The sequence below is a fragment of the Macaca fascicularis genome, chromosome 5 (assembly GCF_037993035.2).
Source record: "Macaca fascicularis isolate 582-1 chromosome 5, T2T-MFA8v1.1".
Classification (NCBI taxonomy): domain Eukaryota; kingdom Metazoa; phylum Chordata; class Mammalia; order Primates; family Cercopithecidae; genus Macaca; species Macaca fascicularis.
This window is the reverse complement of record NC_088379.1, coordinates 100,049,946-100,072,661: the sequence shown is the minus strand read 5'-3', so window position 1 is coordinate 100,072,661 and position 22,716 is coordinate 100,049,946. Positions and strand designations below refer to the sequence as shown.

At 37.2% G+C, this 22,716-nt stretch overlaps 2 protein-coding genes across 24 annotated transcripts in view; both read right to left on the bottom strand.

Moving 5' to 3' along the window:
* Nucleotides 1-13,380, bottom strand: part of LOC102132539 (PDZ and LIM domain protein 5) — a 216,903-nt gene extending 203,523 nt beyond the window's left edge. For 14 of the 23 annotated variants that reach the window (XM_015450660.3, XM_065545246.1, XM_065545247.1 and 11 more), the window contains exons 1-2: nucleotides 13,307-13,380; nucleotides 9,912-10,049 (exon numbers count right to left, since the gene is read on the bottom strand). In XM_015450660.3, coding sequence (XP_015306146.1) covers nucleotides 9,912-10,007 — 96 coding nt within the window. In that variant the 5' untranslated portion in view covers nucleotides 10,008-10,049; nucleotides 13,307-13,380. Of the gene's footprint in view, nucleotides 1-9,911; nucleotides 10,050-10,473; nucleotides 10,548-13,163 lie in introns of those variants that run through there. The other 9 variants (XM_065545245.1, XM_074040163.1, XM_074040170.1 and 6 more) reach the window with 2 other exon arrangements.
* Nucleotides 6,735-9,007, bottom strand: LOC135970961 (protein GVQW1-like; the record flags this gene model as incomplete). Its single annotated transcript, XM_065545248.2, has 1 exon — nucleotides 6,735-9,007. A coding segment is annotated over one exon (267 nt), but the record flags the coding sequence as incomplete, so codon positions are not given.
* Nucleotides 13,381-22,716: the final 9,336 nt, after the last annotated feature.

The following is a 22,716-nucleotide window of genomic DNA, read 5'->3' as shown; positions in this document are numbered from 1 at the left end:
TGCAAAAAGAAAAAAAAGACTAAGGACTTCAGGGTTCAAAATTGGCATTCTGGACTATAAACTTAAGTTATAATAAATGAGCCCATTTATATGCAACTTGAAAACCAACCAGAGAAATTAAGTAATAATTCAAAAGATAATGGGAAGCTCATACAGTTCTTAAATAAGGCAGTAATATATTAAATAGCGGTTTCTAAAATTATTGCCTAGTCAAGATGCTAGCCTGAGGATAAGGAACCAGTCTGAAGGAGGATAAGCCATTCAAGAATTTTGGAAACACTTTCATCTGCTAAAATATCAAAGAATCATTCAGAGAACTGGACACCAAATAAACAGAATCTTCCAGAATAGATAGAGGTACAGATAAACAGAGACGTCTACCCTAAAAAGATCAAAACAACCATTTGTAGGATATTTGCAAGTGAGTAGCATAAAGATACTTCAAAGGAATGACCAAAATCATGAAAATTACACATGTAACACGATAGCTAGCTAGCTAGCTAGCTAGATACAATTTCTTTCTCCAGAACATTTCTAAGGGGTCCTAGTTAAGGGACAAAACATTTGTTTTCTAAAGGACATTTGTCCTCCACTACTGTTTTCTCAGAAGAAAAATACTTTCAGAACAAACATACTCATAGTCTGCTCTGGCTAGTGTTATACAACCTTACTAAATCTCTTAATTTTACCACTTCCAAAAGTTAATATCCCAGAAATCATTTGAAAAATATTGGGCTGTTAATTAGATCTCAATGGAACTGAATCACAACACTTAAATCCCTTCCAATCAATGGTAAACAGCATTGAATTGTTAATGTCATTACAATAACTACTTTCTCTTTTCTTCGATTAAAATTTAGCCAGGACAATTATCATGAAGTACAGTGGCCATTGTTAAATCAATTTCTGGACTTTGGGGAAAAAAATGCTTAACAATTCACAGAATTCAAATAACAAGTGTTGCAAATTCTTCTCTAATTCAGAACTCTTCTCATCATATTTAACATTTACAGCAACACACTAAAGGGAAATTCCTCCTTCCCTCACCTTTACCACAAAAAATATAAACATCCCTGGCATCCTTACTCTTTTTATTATTATAGTTACCAACACATACACTCTACTGCTCACACTGGGCTAAAATGAGTAACTACCTTGTGCCACACATTAGTATACCTTCGCAATGCCTGACTCATCATGCTACAGAATACTCTATAAACCTACCTGATTTCAGTTAACTTCCATTAGCTAATAAAGGTTGATAATAAAAACACACTGAGGCTCATAAGGGTGAAATCTGTCATTCCTCGGACCATAGTGAACACCTCATAATGGTCAGTCTCCTTGTCACATCATATAAAAGGAGCTAGAGAAGACTGGAATTCAAAACCATACATACAGTTGACGACCCTTGAACAACACAGATTTGAACTGCACGGGTCTACTTACGGGCAGATTTTTTTTCAATAAAAGTTACACCAAGTGTGCCCACCTCTCCTGCTTTCTCCTGCTTCCCTTCCACCTCCACCTATTCTACCTCTGCCATCCCCTGAGACAGCAAGAACAACCCTTCCTCTTCTTCTTCTTTCTCAGCCTACTCAAAGTGAAGATGACAAGAATGAAGACCTTTATGACGACTCCCTTCCACTTAATGAATAGTACATGTATTTTCTCTTCCTTATGATTTTTAAATAATGTTTTCTCTAGCTTATTTTATTGTAAGAATACAGTATTTAATATGTATAACACACAAAATTTGCCTTAATCAATTGTTTATATTATGGGTAAGGCTTCTGGTCAACAGTAGGCTATCAGTAGCTAAGTTCTGGGGAAGTCAAAAGTTATAACATGGATTTTTGACTGCACAGGGGGTTGGTGCCCCTAAACCCTGTGTTGTTCAAGGGTCGACTGTGTATCAGCCTACTGAGCAGACTCCAAAGGTAACAACTTTGAATCTATTAAATGTGATTTGCTTAATTTTCCAAAAAGTCTACGACGGGGCACTATGCCAAAAACACAAAATCTTTTGCCACGTAATTGGGAGTAACAGGTTAAGATACAGAGGAAGTTAGTTTGGAAATGGGAAACAAATGATAGAGATAATTACTAATAAAAGCTCTGGATGAAAGAATTCAGAAAATGGCATCTCTAAGAAATTAAATGGTATCATTTAAAGAAGAGCAGCATGTTTTTATTTCCTAGATTCCCTTGCAAAATGGAAAACAAACCACTTAAAAACACAAAAAATCCTTTGTAAAATACTTGTGACCGAGCCCTGTAAAAAGAAAACAGGTGGAAACCGGCCCATCTGATTGGAAATGATCAAGGTCTGTTGAAACTCAGGCTAGCATACTGTGAGCACGAGTGTCTCTATAAAGATGGCAATATCAGTCAAAATTACAAATGTACACACTCTGACTCAGCAATTCCATTTCAAGCAATTTATGTGACAAATATACATACATACACACACATATCAGCAAAACTTAAATTCAACGTCAGTAAAAGCAAAAAGACTAGAAAAAAATCTAAATGTTTACATATATATATACACACACACACGGGCAAAACTTACACTTCGGTGTCACAAGACTAGAAAAAATCTAACTGTCTATCAATAGGAACTGATTTAAAAAATTATGACAAATCCAAACACAGTGAGGCAGTAGAATAGGAATGAAGATATATTTACTGATGTTGGGTTCAGTGAACAAAACGCCAAAAAAATAAGTATTTCTGTTAAGCATACTATTTGTGTTAAAAGGAGGGTGTGGAGGAGATATACCTATACAGATTATCTCTGGAAGTATACTACCAACACAGGTTGCTTCCAGGAAGAGGAAATGAACAGTAGGGCACCAGGAGACATTTCCCCCTATATGCTCGTGTATCTTTTAAATTTCGAACCATATGAATGTCTTACCTAAAGAAAATTAGGCCGGGTACAGTGACTCATGCCTATAATCCCAGCACTTTGGGAGGCTGAAGTAGATGGATCACAAGGTCAGGAGTTCGAGACCAGCCTGGCCAACATGGTGACACCCCATCTCTACTAAAAATATGAAAAAATTAGCCAGGCATGGTGGCGAATGCCTGTAATTCCAGCTACTCAGGAGGCTGAGGCAGAGAATTGCTTGAACCCAGGAGGCGGAGGTTGCAGTGAGCCAAGATCACGCCACTACACTCCAGCCTGGCTGACAGTGAGACTACATCTCAAAAAAAAAAAAAAAGAAAAGAAAAGAAAAAGAAAAAGTAAAGAAACTTTAAAAGGGAAGAGAGCTTGTGAAGGCTTAATCAAGAAGATTTCTTAAGTAACAAATCTGAAACGCTGCAGACTTTTAAAAATGTCCTCCTTATTTTCTTCTCTCATCTTTTTCTTTCTCATTCCCTCCTATTAACTTTTCCAGTTCATTTTACTCTCCTCTATTTATACCTATTAGGGACATTTACTACAACTGCTTAGCCCAGTTGGGAGCCCGGTTACTAAATGTCAACAAGGTTGGTGAACTTTGTTTTAGTAATTATCATAAAAAATGGGTGACAACATCAGCTATAAAAGAAATCTAAGTATTTACAGAAGGGTAGATAACTACACTTAAACAACGGGAAAGAAAAAAATAAGAAAGAAGGTGAAGGAATAAGGGAATACTCATTCAATATTCTCTGCTTTGTTCATTCTTAGTTTATTACCTTTTTAAAAAACCTCTTAATAAAAACAAAGTATGCTAGAAAAGTGATTTTTCCCTCTCTGTTAATTAAGGAACCAAACCTGCATTCTCAACAAGACTACACAGTGGCCCAACACACAGAATACCTAAAGAATCAGTAGACACTATGGTCACTGCTCTTTAGTTATTTAGTGTTTTCTCTTTTCATTCCCATTAGGTCATTTATTTGCAAATAGATCCACATATTGTTATTTCACATGCTAATATCTAGTTTTGTCAAATTTTATATCAAATACTCAATATATTTTGCATCTCAGATACTGAAATAAAGGCCTAGAGTCTCATCTACCAAAGCTGAAACATAATTATCTCTCATAAGATGTCAAAGTAATAACTCCTTTTTTGTCTAAAGCAACGTTTGCTTCTAGAAATAACTTAATAATAACTGATTTGTCCTCCATACAGTTGTAACTGGGGGAAAAAGACATAACTGGTCCTGTGGTACACGGGAATCTGGGTAAGAACTACTGCTAACAGGATGTCACAGAGAAAGACCACTGCTCAACTGTGTATTCAAATGTAGTGTGACTAGCAACTATCATAAAGAAAAGCTCTTTGCCTCAAAAATTCTAAAAAAAATTGAAAGCTCATAGGCTCCAAATTATTAATAACAATCATATCTACCTATATAATACTTTTTAATTTACAAAGCATTCCCATACATCAAAGAAAATCAGAAGCTCAAATTAATGAACTGATTTTCAAGCTAATATTTAAATCCAGGTCATTCCAATATATAGCTGTACATTATCTATTGTCTATCTATTCTTAATTTAAGTAGGTAGATATATCTAACTCATGAGTAGATGAATAGGTTATACGAAAATGTTCTTTCCCAAGGTCTAAAGTGCTATTTTTTTTCTTTCTTTTTTTTTTTTTTTTTTTTTTTTTTTTTTTTGAGACAGGGTCTGGTTCTGTCGCACACACCGGAGTACAATGGCATGATTACAGCTCACTGTAACCTTGAACTCTTGGTATCAAGTAATCCTCCCACCTTGTCCTCCCCAAATGCTGAGATTACAGGTGTGAGCCACTGCACCCAGCCTGCTAGTCTTATTTTATCCTAACCCTACAGCGGTTTTCTCCATCAAGATACAAAAGTCCTGCCTACCAGTAACATTTCTCTTAATAACTTTTCAAAATGCCCAACATTTACTAAAATCAAATAAGCCCCTATTTTCTAAAACTACTAATTTTCAATTTAAAAAATATAAGATTTTCATTTCTTTACAAATCATAGAGCGGAAAAATTTATCCAGAATTATATTGAGATTCCTAGCATTTGTGACCACAAAACATATAAAACTACCACATGGGAAAAGACAGGTCTCTGAACCTTACACAAAAAGTAATTAATATTTTTAAAGCAAAGTGAACACACATATGAAATATACATCATATAGTCATACAAACTAATTTTCTAACTTGGCGTAATGACAGGGTAGCTGGGAGGGAATATAAAAGAAAATACTCGAGCTTAAAATTAACAATGGGCCCATTTATTCAAGGTAGGATGGCTCTCTCATTTCAGCTTGAAAGGACTGAAAGTCTTTCTGTCTTCCTCTAGGAGGGAAACTCTGCAGCTGGCAGGTCTGGAGAATCACTCAACTATATTCACAGCTTTACTTGGAGTCAAGCGATGGCAAGAAAAGTCTTCATCTTCACTATGCACTGGACAACACGGAGAAATGCTGACTTTGAGGTGTTTAAATTTCATCCTTTGAGCATCAGTTCAATTAACTTCTCCTAGAGGAAACCAACCCCCATGAACAATAGATTTACACCCACTGAAACTGAGAAACACTTATCAGAATCTGTCATTTCATAGAATATTGACTTGTGACAGGTCTTAAACACTGTCTAGTTCTACCGCACTGTGCTTATTTCTTTTCCATCCAACCTTTGTACTCCCCACTTTGTATCTTCTTCAGTGGCTTCTAGGAAGTATTACTATAACTACTGAATCAATGAATTCACAGCAAAGTGTTTCACAATTCTGTCTTTCTTTGTTCTGTGTTAGACTCCCAAACAGGGCTCCATAATCCAAGCAATGATAAGTTTCTTTTGCTTTTCAAATCCAATTAGAATTTTGTCCAAGCTTATAACAATTTATCCTCCCCTAACTCTTGAGAATCAAAGTCATTGTTATTTAGATGTTAAAAAGTTTGACCTAATTCTTATCTCTTAAAGAAACATCTAAAATGTGTTTACAGAGAATTGGGAGACCATCTTCAGGTAATCCAAATATTGACAGTGAAGAAAAGAGACCAAACATAATGAGAAAGTAACACACAGCAGAGTATTTCAACTTTAGGATATAACAACTTAAAAGATGTTACTCACAAATATATAATCTTTCTTATAATTCCATCATGAAGAGTATCAACTGGCCAAAATGTAGCCTTGAATTATCCAACAAGTCTCCTATTTCTTGTTATAAAATACACTGGCAAAACTCAACAAACCCACACTGCTACAATGAAACCCATCCTCACATTCCATGGCTTCAGGGCAATTCCATAAATACAGGGTCATAAAAAGACAGTCTGCAAACTTATGTAGCCAGCACTCCATTTTAAGGATCGGAAATTAAATGACATGTGATCATCCAGCTACAGCAACCTGAGGATCTTTTTAAAAAGCTAGTAGGAACTGCCAATCTTATCTTAGAAATCCACCCACAAAACAGTACACAAAATTCATACAATACAGATGATGAAGAAATTTGAGTACAATGTGAAAATGTTATAGCTTGTAATGTTTTAGGACACAAGTTGTATTCAGCATATTCACGTGCTGATACAACAAAATCTAAAGAAAATGAAATGTTCAAGTCCCTGCTAGTGGCTTATTTATCTCAAAACACAATTCGATACACCAGAGCTCCAATGTTACAAAGGAATGTAAATGACCCTTTGGAGTTCAACATAATAATACCTAATCAGAGGACAAATTGTAGTTTTGAACTCTAAAGATGCAGATTCCTAGCTAAGTACAAACTTCTGATTTTTTTTTCCTTTCTTAATTTTAATGGACAGTAAGTTAAAAAAAAAAAAAAAACATAACTGCTATGTTCCCTACAACTATGGGGGTTAAATACTTAATGTTTTAAGTCTCTAAATAGTTTTCTTTTTAAAGTTTATAATATTATTATAAAAGATAATTGAGAGACTGCCAGACCTTGCTAGGAATTTCATATGCATTATTAAAGTAAGTGAATCATTAAATTACATGTTTTAAGCACACTTTCAGGTTTTAATTGTTTCTTGATACTATTAATTAAATAACCCAATGACCAGTAATATCCCAGTAATTTTACATAATTAAGGCAGAAAAAGTATAACCAAAGAACTAATTAAGATGAGAGTAAGTTAAAAATTTATAACATTAACAATCTTACCACAATATAAATTAGTTATTAAACACAAACCTTTATTAGGCAATGTTACCAGGCATATTTAAACCACACAAGGGGTTAAAAATAACTATAATGAAAGGCCAAGAGCCTAGCAGCCCAATTGAGCCAACATTCCCTTCTCTCCTCCCCCTCCCCTTCCAATCCTCTCCAGTCCAGAATGAATTGCATGCCCCACTGCACAAGGCCCAAAAAGGTCACAGTAGATGGCAGAGACTTTTGTAAGAGAACAGAAATAACTCAGCAGCTTTGTTACCATAGTCTCTTTTAATCAGTATGTTCAAAATCCTTTAATTAGCACTCTGTCTACACAAGGAAAGCATTTCTTCTGTGCCAGGGGAGGGCACGTATGTATGTACACAGTGTTCTGTTGTATCAGCATCACAACATGGAGCTAGTACCTCAAACTGTCTGCCAGGAAACTGAAGCACATGAAACTTTTTTAAAGGCACGGTACCACAAAATTCACATACATACTCTATTTGCATTTCTATTACCACACAACAAAGTGATAATTAAGTTTGGCTCATTTAGGTGTCAATTTGTTTCTGAACTTTTTTTCTGCTAAAAAGTAAGCATTTAAACTAAATAATAACTTGATTTAGATAACTAAAGTAGAATATTTAAAATATAAAATGCTAACAAAACATAAAAACCAATAATAAAGATTGCTTCTGTTCCCATAATAGATCATCAGTAGAAGGAATAAAATACCAACTCACTCAAACAGGAATAAATCACATGACACATTTTCGCATGGATGCTTTACATTTAAAATTTCATCCAACCATGAAAGGTGTTAAAACTTGCAGGCTGGATTATACATACATATTTCCTTATAAAATCTAATTAACTGAAATCAAGGCAGAAATTGATGATAAATTAAAGATATCTTCAAAAAATCCACAGCCAAGAAACAAAGGAAACTCCATTAGTAAAATGGGATCTGCAGTATTTTAATGAGGATAGTTAGGCATTAAAAACTTATTTTTAATCTTTCAAAATGAAGTTGGATACACATATAAGATGCAGAAGTGTGTGTGTGTATATATATTCATACATACATGTATATTATTAACCAAAATGACAATCTTCTAAATATCTGATTAAAGAAACAACCTAACTAAATTTAAGGTAAAGTGAATTATTAAAGAGGCAGCACAGCATAACTGCTGGAAAGCCAGCTCTTCCATACCAGCCATGTGAGCTCACAGCACAGTTATATACAATGGGAATAATATCACTATTTTGTAGGTTGGTATGGTAATTAAATGAGATGATGCATTCATAACACTTGATAAAAATCCAAAAGTTTGTTGGTAAGACTGGCACGAAAATAGTATTTTCATGCATTGCACAAAAGTGTAAACTGGCACAACCTTTCAAAATGATATAGATACATATATTCACATATATATGTATGTACTTATATTTGGTATTCACTGCACCACTGTAACAGTAATATGGAAATGACATAAATACTCTTCAGTAGGGGATTGGTTAAATGTCACTTTCCCTATAAAAGAAAACTATACAGTTGTTTAAAAACACACACACACCTCCTTATATATTAATAGAGAATGATCTCCAGGGTGAATTATTGCAAAAAAAGCAAAGTATAAAACAGTGTGGGCCAGGTGTGGTGGCTCACGCCTGTAATCCTAGCACTTTGGGAGGCCGAGGTGGGCAGATTACCTGAGGTCGGGAGTTCGAGACCAGCCTGACCAACATAGAGAAACCTTGTCTCTATCAAAAATACAAAATTAGCCAGGTGTGGTGGCACATGCCTGTAATCCCAGCTACTCAGGAGGCTGAGGCAGGAGAACTGCTTGAACCCGGGAGGTAGAAGTTGTGGTGACCCGAGATTAAGTCATTGCACTCCAGCCTGGGCAACACAGCAAAACTTCATCTCAAAAAAAAAAAACAAAAAAAAACAGTGTGTATAATATGCTACCATTTGAGTAAAAGAAGAGTGGAAATTCATATTTATGTGAATCTGCAAAAACAAACCTTTTAGAAACTTATATAAGTAATTAATAGTAATAATTACCTACTGGTGATGAAAGCAAAACAGTACCTGACATACAGTCAAGTCTCAATAAATAGAAGCTGTAATTACTCCTCTCATTAGTGCTATCATCATCATCATGAAAACACATCCTTAAAATATATACACAGAATACATTCAAACTAAATCCATGAGGTAAAAAAACAAATCTCAATTATTCATAGGCTGACTATCTAGTTGGAGCTCTAAGTCCTTCATTTCCTCTTCAAGGGTAAGTAGCTTTTGGCCAATTTACCGTTGGCTATCACCTCCACTAGAAAGTGAGCTGAGGAAATAATTCCAAAACAATCATTTTATTCAATTTTGATCAACAGTTTTTAATAAACAGCTTTTGGAACTGAAAGAGATTATTAAAATCCCATAGCACGACCTTCGAAAATTATATATGAAAAAACTAAGATTCAGAGAATTCCCCAAATTAGGGACAGCTCAAAAATTTACAGTCTGTTCCTAGTTAAATGCTTTTTCCATTGTATTATTGATAACATGGGGGAAAACAGAAAAGAAGTTAAATTGAAATCAGTTATCCTTGCTAAATCCACTCCCCTCATCCTTTATTATAGATAACCAAATTTGCCAAGATCACATCCCAGGAACAATGACAGTAAGTAGAGTACAGGTCAACGGAGAACTAAACAACTCAGCCCGAGGACTAAGCACTGAATGAACATCTATAACAAAATCTGTAAAGTTTACTTACACTAGAGATTGTCAGAGGCATGTTGAAATCCTTGCCGCCTTGCAGCCGGAAACCCCAAGGAGCTGGGCCAACAAGTGACACACTGTAGTTGCTCATGGTTCTAATGGCTCAAAGTCCAATGACAGAAAATGAAATATGCTGTGAAAGAAAATCAGATGATTAGCAAAAATGTTTACTTGAAACCCTAGAACATAAATTATGTTTAGTATTTTGTTGGGGGGCTGAGAGGATATAGAAAATAAGTCTCAATTAAGTTCTTCATTAATTTCAGTTTAAGAACAGCAATCTGTGAGCTAATATTAAAATTTCTACACTCATGGCAATTTCCATGGTCTAAAAATTCCGTATCAGAATACATTTCTAGATACTTAACCTGTTTCACAACTTGCTACAATCCAATTTTGCAGCTTCTTGCCTGCAAACTTTAACTCAAAGTACTTTATAATACTTCACTAATGTAGCAAGATTTTATTTCAGGTTGAATTCAAAATGATTTTCTCCTTCCCTCCACTTCATGTATTCTTGTGTCTGCAATTGACAAGAGTCTTTCAACCGCACTTACTTAAATTCTAAGTTACTCCAACATGTGAAAGAGACTGCAAACCAGTAGGCTCCTATTCATGCTTTCCAAATACTAAATTATTTACAATGAGAAGCTGTTTTTCAATGCACAAAACTATTCTCTCCAATCAAGAACTACAACTTGTATTTCCTCTTATAGGGACATGGTATTTTCCACACTTAAAGTGATATCTACTTTTCCTTCAGATAGTCAAAGATAGGCAATACTCTAGTACAGTGATATGTCAGTCACAATCTGCTTTTTATTTTATACACACACCTCACCAGGCAGAGAGTAAGCATTTGCTACTCTGTGAATAAGATTATGACTAAATACGGCAGAAGTGCAGGGTTAACCTTAATGCATTCAAATGGAATTGGCAGTTTAGAAAAGAACCAGTGCTTCGGTGCTTTCTTTTGCCTGTTTTGCTGTGTGTGCGTGATGACTCTCCCAGTAGCACTTTCATATAATTTTTAAAAAGCAAAAAAAAAAAAAAAAAAAAACTTCGAGTTTCCTATTGGTTGTTATAATGGCAGGAGAGGAATGAAGTTTTATTTTGTTTTAATGGAATACTAAGAAACAATAATTCTCTCTCTTTAAGAAATATTAAAAACATAACAGATATGTAATTTTATAATTTTAAAAACATGCTTCCTTGGAAAAATCTAAGCTATTCAACCAAATCACCACCTAATATTACCTGTCTTAAAATTTTTTCAACCCATTCAGATTTCTAGCCCATCACCCCAAATTCATAGTCGCAGATATAGATATTTGAGCCATAGGTATATTTAAAGCAAACATTCCTTCTTCTCACAAAGGGAAAATGGGGCAAAACTTTCAAATAAACCTGGTTTTTAAAGAAAAATTATGTCAGGGAAAATAAAAATTACAGAAAATTGTATCAGAAACCGAAACAGCTTTTCTACTGGCGTGGTAGTATACTGAACTACAAGGCAACAACACATTACTCAAGCATTGAAGTAACAGGCACAGACCACTAAAAAAGATCCAAAGGCCAAACCGGAAGTCAAACTGTATATATAGGTGAAAAACTACTAGTGGGAAGCTAATAATGAGCCACACATCATTCAATTGCTTTCCCGCTATAAAAAGAGAAGATTTTCAGAAAACTAATAGAAGGACTGTCCTGATACTGACACAATACAAATCAGAAGCGTGTAAAACCACTGATATTTCACAGCCAACCTGCCCTCCTTTATTAATCTTTAACTTGTGTCTGGGGAAGGATATGAAAGTTAGGCTCAACTTCCTCTGACCCCATTCTTCCCTACGAGAAAATGTATTTCATTTAGATTATCAACCCATGTACATGCAACTTCCCTTTACTTGGGAATTCCCTTCCTAACTTCTCTCATTTGTTATTAAAATTCCTAGCACTGGCAAGGTCACAGCCACACTACAAAACCAGTGTCATTTCATTTTTAGTCACTGTTCGTTCATTTCTAGATCCTTCTTCTGCTAGCTTCATTTGGAATTCATTTGGCTTAAAACAGTCTGTGCCCCAAGCAATGGCAATATTTTTATTGGCCTTTCCAAGACTCCTCCATCTGGTTATTAGTGCCCAAGCCCTTCCTCAAATGCCAAGCAGGCAGGAAATAGCAGCATACTCTTTCAAACACGTAGAAAAGGTTGGAATTTCTCTATAGTTATGGATTTTCTTTTAGGAAAAGTCTAAACAATGTCTTTGCTCTAGTACTAGGGAAGGAAGCTTGGTATTTCCCATACTTGTATCTCAGCTCCTTTAGTGGGGGGGGGGGGGGGGGAGGAGAACTCAAGATGAACTACAGAGAGTGACCAAAAAAAGGCCTGAAATTAAAGAGAAATATCTTGAGATTCTCTTTCCCCGCAATGGAGAGAGAATGTAGGTAGAGCTGAAGAACTAAAGCCACAGGCACAGGATGAAAGCAGCCGACAGGACAGTTTTCCAGGAGCGATTCACGCCTAGCCTTGTTTGCCAAATAAGGCTACCGAACGGGCCGTTTCCGTGGCAGGCGGGTTCAGACGTCCTCCCCGTCAGGAAGGCGGACTTGGGATAGGATCTGGCGATCACACCCTAAATCTGCCCTGCCCAGCGCCGCCACGAATTTTCTTTCCAAGCTCTGCCCTGTCCACACGCCCTTCCTTTTTCCACTTATTGTCAAACGCACCGAAGGCACAGTCTTACAAAAGCCCCAACAAGTACTCAAGTGTTAACAAAACTCGTGTTCATGACAGATGTGTTTTTTAAACAAGCTTTATTTCTGGACGCGCAGAAGTTTCCTCCAAACAGGTTACACAAAACTGTAAATATCTGGGAGAGAAATAAATGCTTCTCAGTAGCCTGAGAGCAAAGAAAAACTAACACGCCTTTTCCGTTGAGTCCCGCTTCCTACCCTCCAAGAGCCTGGCGCAGGACGGGGCACCCAGACGCCACGGTGGTGCCCGGCGACGCCGGCAGCCGGGTGGGTGGGAGCGGCAGTGCCCGGGAGCCAGTCCTCGCCGGCCCTCACTACCCCCGGGCGCCCTCCCGCGTCCCCGTCTCCGCTACGCTGGTCCTGGTCGGCCCAGGCTGCGGGGACCCCAGGGCTCGCCCTCTGGCCTCACGCGGACTCCAGCGCTGCCCTTTCCCGGGCGCTCCTTTTCCCAAGCCGCTCTCCCACCTCAACCGCTCCGCGCCCAGAAAGCACCTGAGGAGCCATCCCTGCGCGAGGAGCGCTCCCTTCTCGTCCCCAACCTGGCTTCCCTCCTCGCGCTCGGCGCACAGCGGCCGGTTCTTTCCCTCTTCCCTCCCGAGATCCGAGAGGCGCATCGCCGGCCGGCCGCCACTCACCTCGGGTCCGGCGCGGAGCTGCCTCCGCCTCAGACAAGGGCTGACAAGTGACTCGCGGTGCGGGCGCCGTCCCCACCGCCCGCGGGAACTTCCGCCTCCTGGCTCTCCCTCGCCCCACCCCCAGCCCGGGACACGCCCCTCCGCTCCCGGTCACGCCTCTGGGCCCTTCCTAGCAGAGCCGCGCCAGGGCGGGGAAGGCGGCGGCGGAGCCGGGCGCACGGGCTTGCTGGGGCTGGCTGAAGCAGCTGCGGAAAGACAATTGCGCTACCGAGTTTCGGTGGGAGTAGTCCTAGCGGATTTTGAGCGCCACCTGGCAAAGGTCTAAGGCTCCGCGCGTCCGTTTTGTAGTGGGTGCATTTTTCTCTCCAGAAATTTGAATTGGCAAGCAGTTGTTCTGCCTAAAAATAGAAGGGGACTTTGGATAAATCTCTATCTATGCAAGTTCAGTGGTTACTGCCTGCGTTTGTTTGTTTATTTATTTATTTATTTATTTATTTTTGAAAGAGCTTTACATGCTCTGAAAAGTGCAGACCCAGAAGTTTACCTGTCAGGAAGATGAAAACCGGTAACCCTAACAGATGGAAGTTAACACATCACACCAGAAGACAGTGATAACAGCGGCCAAAAGTGATTCAACCACTGTATCTTCAGTTTATTTTTCTAAATCCAAATCAATAGTCCACCTTCCAGCCTTCTATAGGGTTGCTTGATACGCCTGAGGAATTCATTCATCAGAAAACTTGAATAATGTTCAGTGAACATACGGAAAGTAACTAGACTCTTATACTATGAATTGGCTTATAAAACGTGAAAAGGACAATTCTTAACCAAGGAGCATATAAAGCAAGGATGAACTTAATGAGGTCTGTGAGTCCCCCGGCCCCCGGAAGTGCAAGCAAAATTCTAAAGGTGAAGATCCAAAGCTGCTCTTTCCCTAACGGTAGCCACTGGCCACATGTGGCTATCAAACAGTTGAAATGTAGCTACCGTAACTGAGACCATGAATTTTTTTGTTTTACGTAATTTTAAGTAATTTAACATTTAAAACTGAAGCAGGGTAACATTTCTTTACTTTTTTTTTTTTTTTTTTTTTTGAGATGGAATCTTGCTCTGTCTCCCAGGCTGGAGTCAGTGGTGCGATCTCGGCCCCACTCCACCTCCCGGGTTCAAGCGATTCCCCTGCCTCAGCCTCCTGAGTAGCTGGGATTACAGGCGTGCGCCACCAAGCCCGGCCAATTTTTTGTATTTTTAGTAGAGATGGGGTTTCACCATGTTGGCCAGCCTGATCTCGAACTCCTGACCTCACGTGACCAACCTGCCTCGGCCCCCCAAAGTGCTCGGATTAGGGGCGTAAGCCACCGCGCCAGGCCGTTAACATTTCTTTTAAGCACTACATTTAAGGACTAAAGTGAAGTGAAATGTAGGACTACATTTCACTTTACCGTTGAAAATGTAATGCCCAAATTGAAATACATTGAAAGTATAAAATGCACACTGGATTTCGAAGACTTGGTATGAAAAAAAATGTAAAATGCCTCAATAATTTTTATATTGAGTATATGCTGAAATCATCATATTTTACGTTTGGTTAAATGATACATGATTATGACCCGGCTCGGTGGCTATCGCCTATAATCCCAGCACTTTGGGAGGCTGACGCGGGTGGGTCAGCTGAGGGCAGTAGTTCGAGATCAGCCTGACCAACATGGTGAAACCCTGTCTCTACGAAAAATACAAAAATTAGCTGGGCGGTGGTGCATGCCTGTTATCCCAGCTACTTGGGAGGCTGAGGCAGGAGAATCACTTGAACCTGGGAGGTGGAGATTGCAGTGAGCTGAGACTGTGCCACTGCACTCCAGCCTGGGCAACAGAGCAAGACTCCGCATCCAAAAAAAAAAAAGTAATAATAATAAAATTTGATTAAAATTAATTTCACCTTTTTTAAAAAAATGTGACTACTAGATAATTTAAAATTACTTATGTGAGCAGGGTGCAGTGGCTGACACCTATAATCAGCCTTTGGGAGGCTGAGGTGAGAGGATGGCTTGAGGGCAGGAGTTTGAGGTTACCCTGGGCAACATAGCAAGACCCATCTCTACAAAAAATTCAAAAAATTAGCTGGGCATACGCCTGTAGTCCCACGTCCCAGCTATTCATATTGCTGAGCCCGGAAGTTCAAGGCTGCAATGAAATATGATCTTGCCTTTGCACTCCAGCCTGGGTGACAAAGCAAGATCCTGTCTCTAAAAAAAAAAAATAAGTAAAATTACATATGTGCTTTACATTATATTTTCATTGGACAGCACCAGTCCATAGCTTTCACCACATTTTTCAAAAGATGGCTTTGGGGAAAAGTATTTCCTAGTGTGAGAGCTGATTTAGAGAGTCTCATATATGTTATCATGTTTGACATCTCACCCAAAAATAAAAAAAAAAACAATAGCTAACATTTACAAATACCTACCATGTGCTATGAAATGTGGTAGTCCTTACAATAACTTTATAAAATGAATGCCATCCTCATTTATAGATAATAAAATTTAGGTTGCAAGCAATTACAGCTTGCGCCAGTTCCACAGGGCCATGGCTCGAGTTAACCTCTAGGAGTCCCAACTCTGCCCCTCCTCTTCTGTTTGCTGTTGATACAGTTAAATTGAGCTTGGATCAAAAAAGATTAATTTAAATACATCAACTGCAGATAGCCTATGGAGTTATCACCGGAGGAAAAGCCTCTTGAGGTGATGAGGAAGAGTTGAGAATGGGCAGACTGTTGCTTACTTATGCAAATTCTACTTTACCCCACAATTGCTAGCCTGTCTCTGAAACTCCTCCTACTACTGCAGTTTAAATCCTGGGCTATACAGTAAATTAACCAAATTAAGGTGTCTTTCGTAGACTGATATTTATCCAAGTGTCCTCTAAAGGACCGATTGCATAAAAATGACATGGACAGCTGGTTAAAATTGCATTTTCCTGGGTCCCCTCTGGACTCAGAATCCTTGTAGATGAGCCCTTGGAATATTTTTAACAAACACTCCCTCCCCACCTCCAGGTAATTATTAAACTGCAATGCTTAAAAACTACTTCCCTAGAGATAGTGCTGTGTCTCTGGTTTACTGTGAACTGTGCTCAGGTAAGAACCATGCATTACAGATGGCAGCAACTTATCTCAGTTTCCTCATCTTAAAGGAAATGATAATTGTAAATAACCTTGTGAGATTATCATGAGGAATAGAGATAATATATATAAAACACTGCACAGCATGCTTGGCACCAAGTAAGGATTAAATAAATGGTAGCCATATGAAAACTTCCCTAACCAATTGATTAGATTTATTTATGTATTATAAAAAACAAGTAGAGAACTTTGACATTCATTATGCAAGTACTATGTTCTTAGTGTCCTATGTACATTATTCTACTTAATTCTTACAACTATATAAAGTAGATGTTTTTTCAAAGGAAGAAATAGAAACTTGGAGATTAAGAAATTTAACCAAGGGCACACAACTAATCAGTGATGGTAGCAGAGCAAAAGGTCTGAGTCCAAAAACCATGTTATTTTCATCGCAACACACTGTCTCTTGGTAAATTCATTAAGCCATCCAGCTCAAAGACCTGAGGAAGATGGAATGTTTTCGAAACTAACACTGCTGAGGGCCATAGAGGTGTAAGCCATACCAAATTATGGAAATAAAATAACTGCTGAGTAATTTGTATATAAGGGAAGATGAAACTCCTGAGCCACTTCCAGGAGGGCATGTGCCTTAACTTGTTTTATAACAAATTGCCACGGGGCCATTCTGACTCCCCTTGTCTGTTTCCTTCATAACTAACATTTATGAAATGGTAGGCCATGTTTGAAGGACAGCCTGTGACTACAGACGATCAGAAGTTACTGGTTAATTGGGAAATCAAACCAATGTCCTTGGCCTCATTAACGCTACAGGGCTAAGTAATGAGGCACTGAACACAAAGGAAACCATATGAAAAGTTTCATTTTATCATAACCAGGAAAAGAAAATCTGGGGGTGGGGAGCGGGCGGGAGGAGATCAAAAGATTAACTTATTTAGCAAAAAGAGTTTTTAAGAATATTCCATCTAAACACAGTATTTACCTAAGCACATAAATGTTTTCTCTAACATTTTATTATCCAATCTATGACTCAGAACCTCTTGTAGCACTTCAAAAATAACAGAAACTTAATTACAACATGGCATGGCTGTGACAAGTTTTTACAGTTGCACCCAATAAACTATAAAGTGCCAGTCTTTTTAAAGTTCCTATATTACTAAGTCAATTTATCTTTTAAGTCCTAATCCTGGAAGGTAAATAAACCACTCATGAGCATTTAAAGTTTAAAATCTAGAATAGAAAGGAAGCATTAACTATTCTAATAACTAAAGAAACATTTCATAATTTAGGGAGAAAAGATAGAAGGCACAGTGTCATTCTAAAGTTTACTAAAGAAACCTGGGAGAAGGGCAGAACTAAATCAGGCACGGAGAGAGTGGAAAGGAGAAATGGATGAGAAAGACTGTAAGAGCAGATCCATGAAGCCTAGGGCAACTGAGTAAATGTGTAATTGAGGAAGAAGGCAAAGTTTAAACTAGCCTCAGGGATTCAAGTCTCAGTTTGGTGGGTGGTATTCATAACTGATATTGATTGAATGAAGAGGAGCAAGGAACTATGCATTTTACTGGCAGTTTCTAGTAAGAAAAAAAAAGGCAATTGGTTGGTTAGTGAGGGGTATAAATAAAGAAGGATAGATAGGGTGGACACTGAAAAAAGGTATCAGAGAGTCCCAAACTTGAGATTTCAGAAGTAAAGGAATATTCCTCATAAGATGTTTTACTCAAATAAAGTCAGTTCACTGAGGAGTCTGGTGAGTGGCTGAGAGGATAGAGAATATGTGGGAGTAATTTTGGAGATGAGATGGAAACTAACATGCGTGTCAATAATTGTAAAAATCTGTTATGTGAAGACATTACAGTAACCCCTCCCTTATCTTCAGAAGACACATTTCAAGACCCCCAGTAGACACGTATAACCAGAATAGTACCTAACCCTACATATACTATGCATGAATTTCTTTTTCCTTCATAATTTCATGCGTCTTAGTAACATCAGCACACAATTTTTTTATTTCCTTATTAAGTCGGGAATTTTCACCTTTTCACTTGAAGAAAGCGGTTTATGGTTTCTCTTTGGTATGTCTGAAATGCCAGCATCACTGCTCTTATGCTTTGGGGCCACTGTGAAGTAAAATAAGGATTACTTGAACATAAGCACTGCCATACAGGGACAGTAGAACTAATAACCAAGATGGCTGCTAAGTGACTAACAGCGTGGGTAGTCTATGCAGCATGAATATGCTGGACAAAGGAATGATTCATGTCCTGGGTGGCATGGAGCAGGACGGTGTGAGATTTCATCACACTACGCAGAACAGCATGCAATTTAAAACATGAATTTTTCTAATGGAATTTTTCCATTGAATATTTTTGGACTGCAGTTGACTCTGAGTAACTGAAACTGCAGAAAGTAAAAACACGGATAAGGGGGGACTACTGTATTTTAAGAACGTTAAAGTAAGAAATGGACCTGGAGCAGAATTTCCCAATTAGTTGGTTGTGCCAAGAAATTAATCTTCTCAACCTGGGAGGTGGGGCAGACTGGAATTGGAAGCCTCATCCATTTCCCCAGTTTCCAAGTTTGCCTTGGTGTGAAAAGAGTTGAGAAGCACTGTATTAGTATATCAAAAAGAGACAAATGAGAAGATCATTAGCTTTTCATTTATCTCATTAGCATTATGTACTCATCATAATGCCTTGGACATTTCTACTAAGGAGTTAAGGAAAACGTGAAAGAAAAGGCCAGAGAGAATGCTCACTGTGATAATGCTCAGTTAGAAAGATCTTACTCATAAAAGGTAGTAATAGAAAACACCCTGCCCATACCACTATACAGAGTCCTTTATTAAATTATTTTCAATTAAACACATTTGAGTATACCATTGCTTTCCTCTGAAGACCGTGACTAACACATTATGGGTGATTCTTTTAATTATCAACACCTTTTCATAAATCACTAAAATGCTATGCACTCTCATTTAATGTCTATCATGCACCAAAGATATAAGTGATGTCAAAAGCAAATTCATCTTTTGGAAAAATATTGAAATTTTTGCTTTTTGGATTTTTTAAATGGCTGACTTTTAAAATTAGGCACTTTATTGTTTTTAGAAGCGTTTTCATTAAAGTGGTATGGTATAAGCCACCATCATTTAAAATCTTGAAATAAATGTCTTCTCTTTTTTTGCATCATCAACTTTCTAACCAATAAAAGAGCTAGTACCGACTGTGAATATTCTGAATCGCAAATTTGTTTTTTTGAGACAGTCTCAATCTGCCACCAGACTGGAGTGTAGTGGCGCAATCTCAGCTCACTGCAACCTCCACCTCCCGGGTTCAAGCAATTCTCCTGCCTCAGCCTTCCAAGTAGCTGTGACTACAGATGTGTGCCACCACGCCCAGCTAATTTTTCTATTTTTAGTAGAGACAGGGTTTCACCATGTTGGCCAGGATGGTCTTGATCTCTTGACCTTGTGATCTGCCTGCCTCACCCTCCCAAAGTGCTGGGATTAAAGGCGTGAGGTACCACACGTCCAGCCATTAATTGGCTTTTAAATCTCAATTTGGTATTTGGTCCTGAACTACTGATCTAATCTCTGCTGATTCATTAGATAGTCTTTCTCATGTCTGGGTTTAGAATTTCTGAAGCTTTTCCGTGAATCTTTCCATCAATAGCAGGGCTATGAGGACATCATCATTAACAAGACAAATGTACAAATGAGGTCTTAAAGAAAGTGGCATTTTGGATTAGAAAGATCCTTGGAGAAACCTAATCTTAACATGCTTTATTTACAGGAAAATCTCTCTACCTGAAAAATAGTACCTCTACTATTTTTGGTTTTAAAATCCATTTATATACTCTGGGAAAGCAAGGAAACCAATATTTTGGTTGGAAGGTACCCACATTTATAGTCATAGTGGAATGCATTAAGGCATGTCATTCCTAGCCAAAATGTAAGGGATATAGTCCTAAGAGTGATGAATCAATGCATTAAAAATCTGATTAAAGCATAGAATTGTTTCTAAAATCAGGAATACTATGAAAGAATGATTGTGGATCAATAACATATACTAAAACTAGACTATCCCACTGATAAGATTTAATTTACACATCACAGCAAATTCTGCCAGTCTGTGCAATATGCACATACCTATCAACATTTAATTTCGTAAAATTAATTCTGGGAATATTCTCAAAGCCACTTTCTCTCAACTGTGAAAAGGTTAACAGATGAAGGAAGTAAGCAAGACAATTTTTTAAACTATGGGATATGAAACTGGAATCTAAATATTTTCACGATCTGATTATTCCACATGACAAAATGTTTTCTAAGCAATACTCTAGCCAAAATTTGATGCCTGCTTCTTCTCAGAATTTAAAGGTATGAACAAAATAACAGGAGTTTTACTAGGTATGAATAACAAAATATAACCATTTTCAGTTAAATATTATCTTACTCATTAATGCTTATATTTTAAAATTCATGGAAAAATGCAACTATAAATGTTATCAATAGTTGTCCTGTAGTTGGTGAAACTTGCTGTCATTTTATTATACTTCTATTTGCTTTTTATACTTTCCAAATTTTCTATGAAAATATTTTACTTTTATAATAAACTAAAAATTAGGAGTAGCAGTATTAGTACATATCAATACACATAATGTTGTTTTATACACATACTTTGGTTATATACATTCATATACACATAACAAATACCTGTGGAACAAATGGGAATTTTGAATCATAACAATTTCTTATAACATTTAATAAAAGCTAAACACTCTTCCGAAGCCTTCATATATATTGACTTATTTCAACCTCACAGCAACCTAGGTACTTACTATTAAAGTTTCTTCAGATAAGAAAATGAAGACACAGGGTTAATGTAACTTGCCCACAGTTGTACATCTAGCTAGTATAGGCAAAGCCAGGTTTTAAAACCAGACAATCTGCCTATATGAATATGAACTTAACTAAAATACATGGCTGCTGTTACAGAGTATATTATGGAAGTTTGTATCTCTGGAATTCTCTCTCTCTCTTTTTTTTTTTTTTTTTTTAGACGCAGTCTCGCTCTGTCACCGGGCCCGAATGCAGTGGCGCTATCACAGCTCACTGCAACCTCTGCTTCCCGGGTTCAAGCGATTCTCCTGCCTCATCCTCCCGAGTAGCTGATTCAGGATCTAATTCAGGATCATAAACTTTCTTGACTGTTTTTATGTTTTGCATAAGTGACACACAGCATTAGGTAAACTAAAATAGGGTAAAATGATTAATTATAATAAAAGTCACTTCAGGATTGGGAGATAAATCCCCAAACCTGATTGTGAAAAATATTTCCTCAAATAGTTTAAGCTGAAATCATTATTTCTTTTAAGATTTATAGCCTTTCCTACAGAAAGGGGGCTCTTGATAATAATAACTTATTTTTCAGTATGTGAAAAAGCAGGAAAACCAAATTTAAATCTTCACAGAATGTTTGGTTTTCTCTATGAATTTCTTCTAGGAAGGAAAATACGAGGACATATATATGGTTGTTCCATTAATACCAATCATCCGAATTAAATCTAAAAAATAAAATATTTACAAGTTTGGTCTAGGTAAAACCAAACTACAAGACATTTTAATTATGTAATTTTATTTTATTTTAAAATTTAACCCGAGTACTTGATATAGACACACCTTAATTAGTCTTCATAGATCAGTCTTAATCAGTTATATTAAATGGTAAAAGATAATTTTGATAATTTTTTAAACAAACACCCTGAACACACCAGTTAAAGTAATACAAAAAGAGTACTGTGAAAAACATAGGCAAAATAAATACCACATTTTCCAAATTAACATCAATTGAAACATGTATTGGACTGATAAGTCTCTCTGGAAGATTTAATCTTTAGGGGGGAAAAAAACTAAAGACATTTCTAGTTTTCCTTATATTTATCTGGTCAGATTGCTTGACAAATTCTTGTTGTCTTGTTATATTTAAGATAGTTTTATATTATTTATAATTTATATTATTTAGTAAATTTGTTATTTAGAAATGTATTATTAAATGTATATATATAGTGGCAATTAAATCAGTGTGTTATCATTTTGGAACTTAGACCCTGTAACACTAAAGTGTTTCTAGCCCAAAGATGGAAATATATATAAATTTTGAACAAGAGATCCCCTTGGCATGCAAGGGGATACAGACCTTGCATTAAAAAAAAAAAAAAAAAAAAAAAAAAAATTCCAGCTTCTTATTCTTTCATCAATACAGCAGAAACA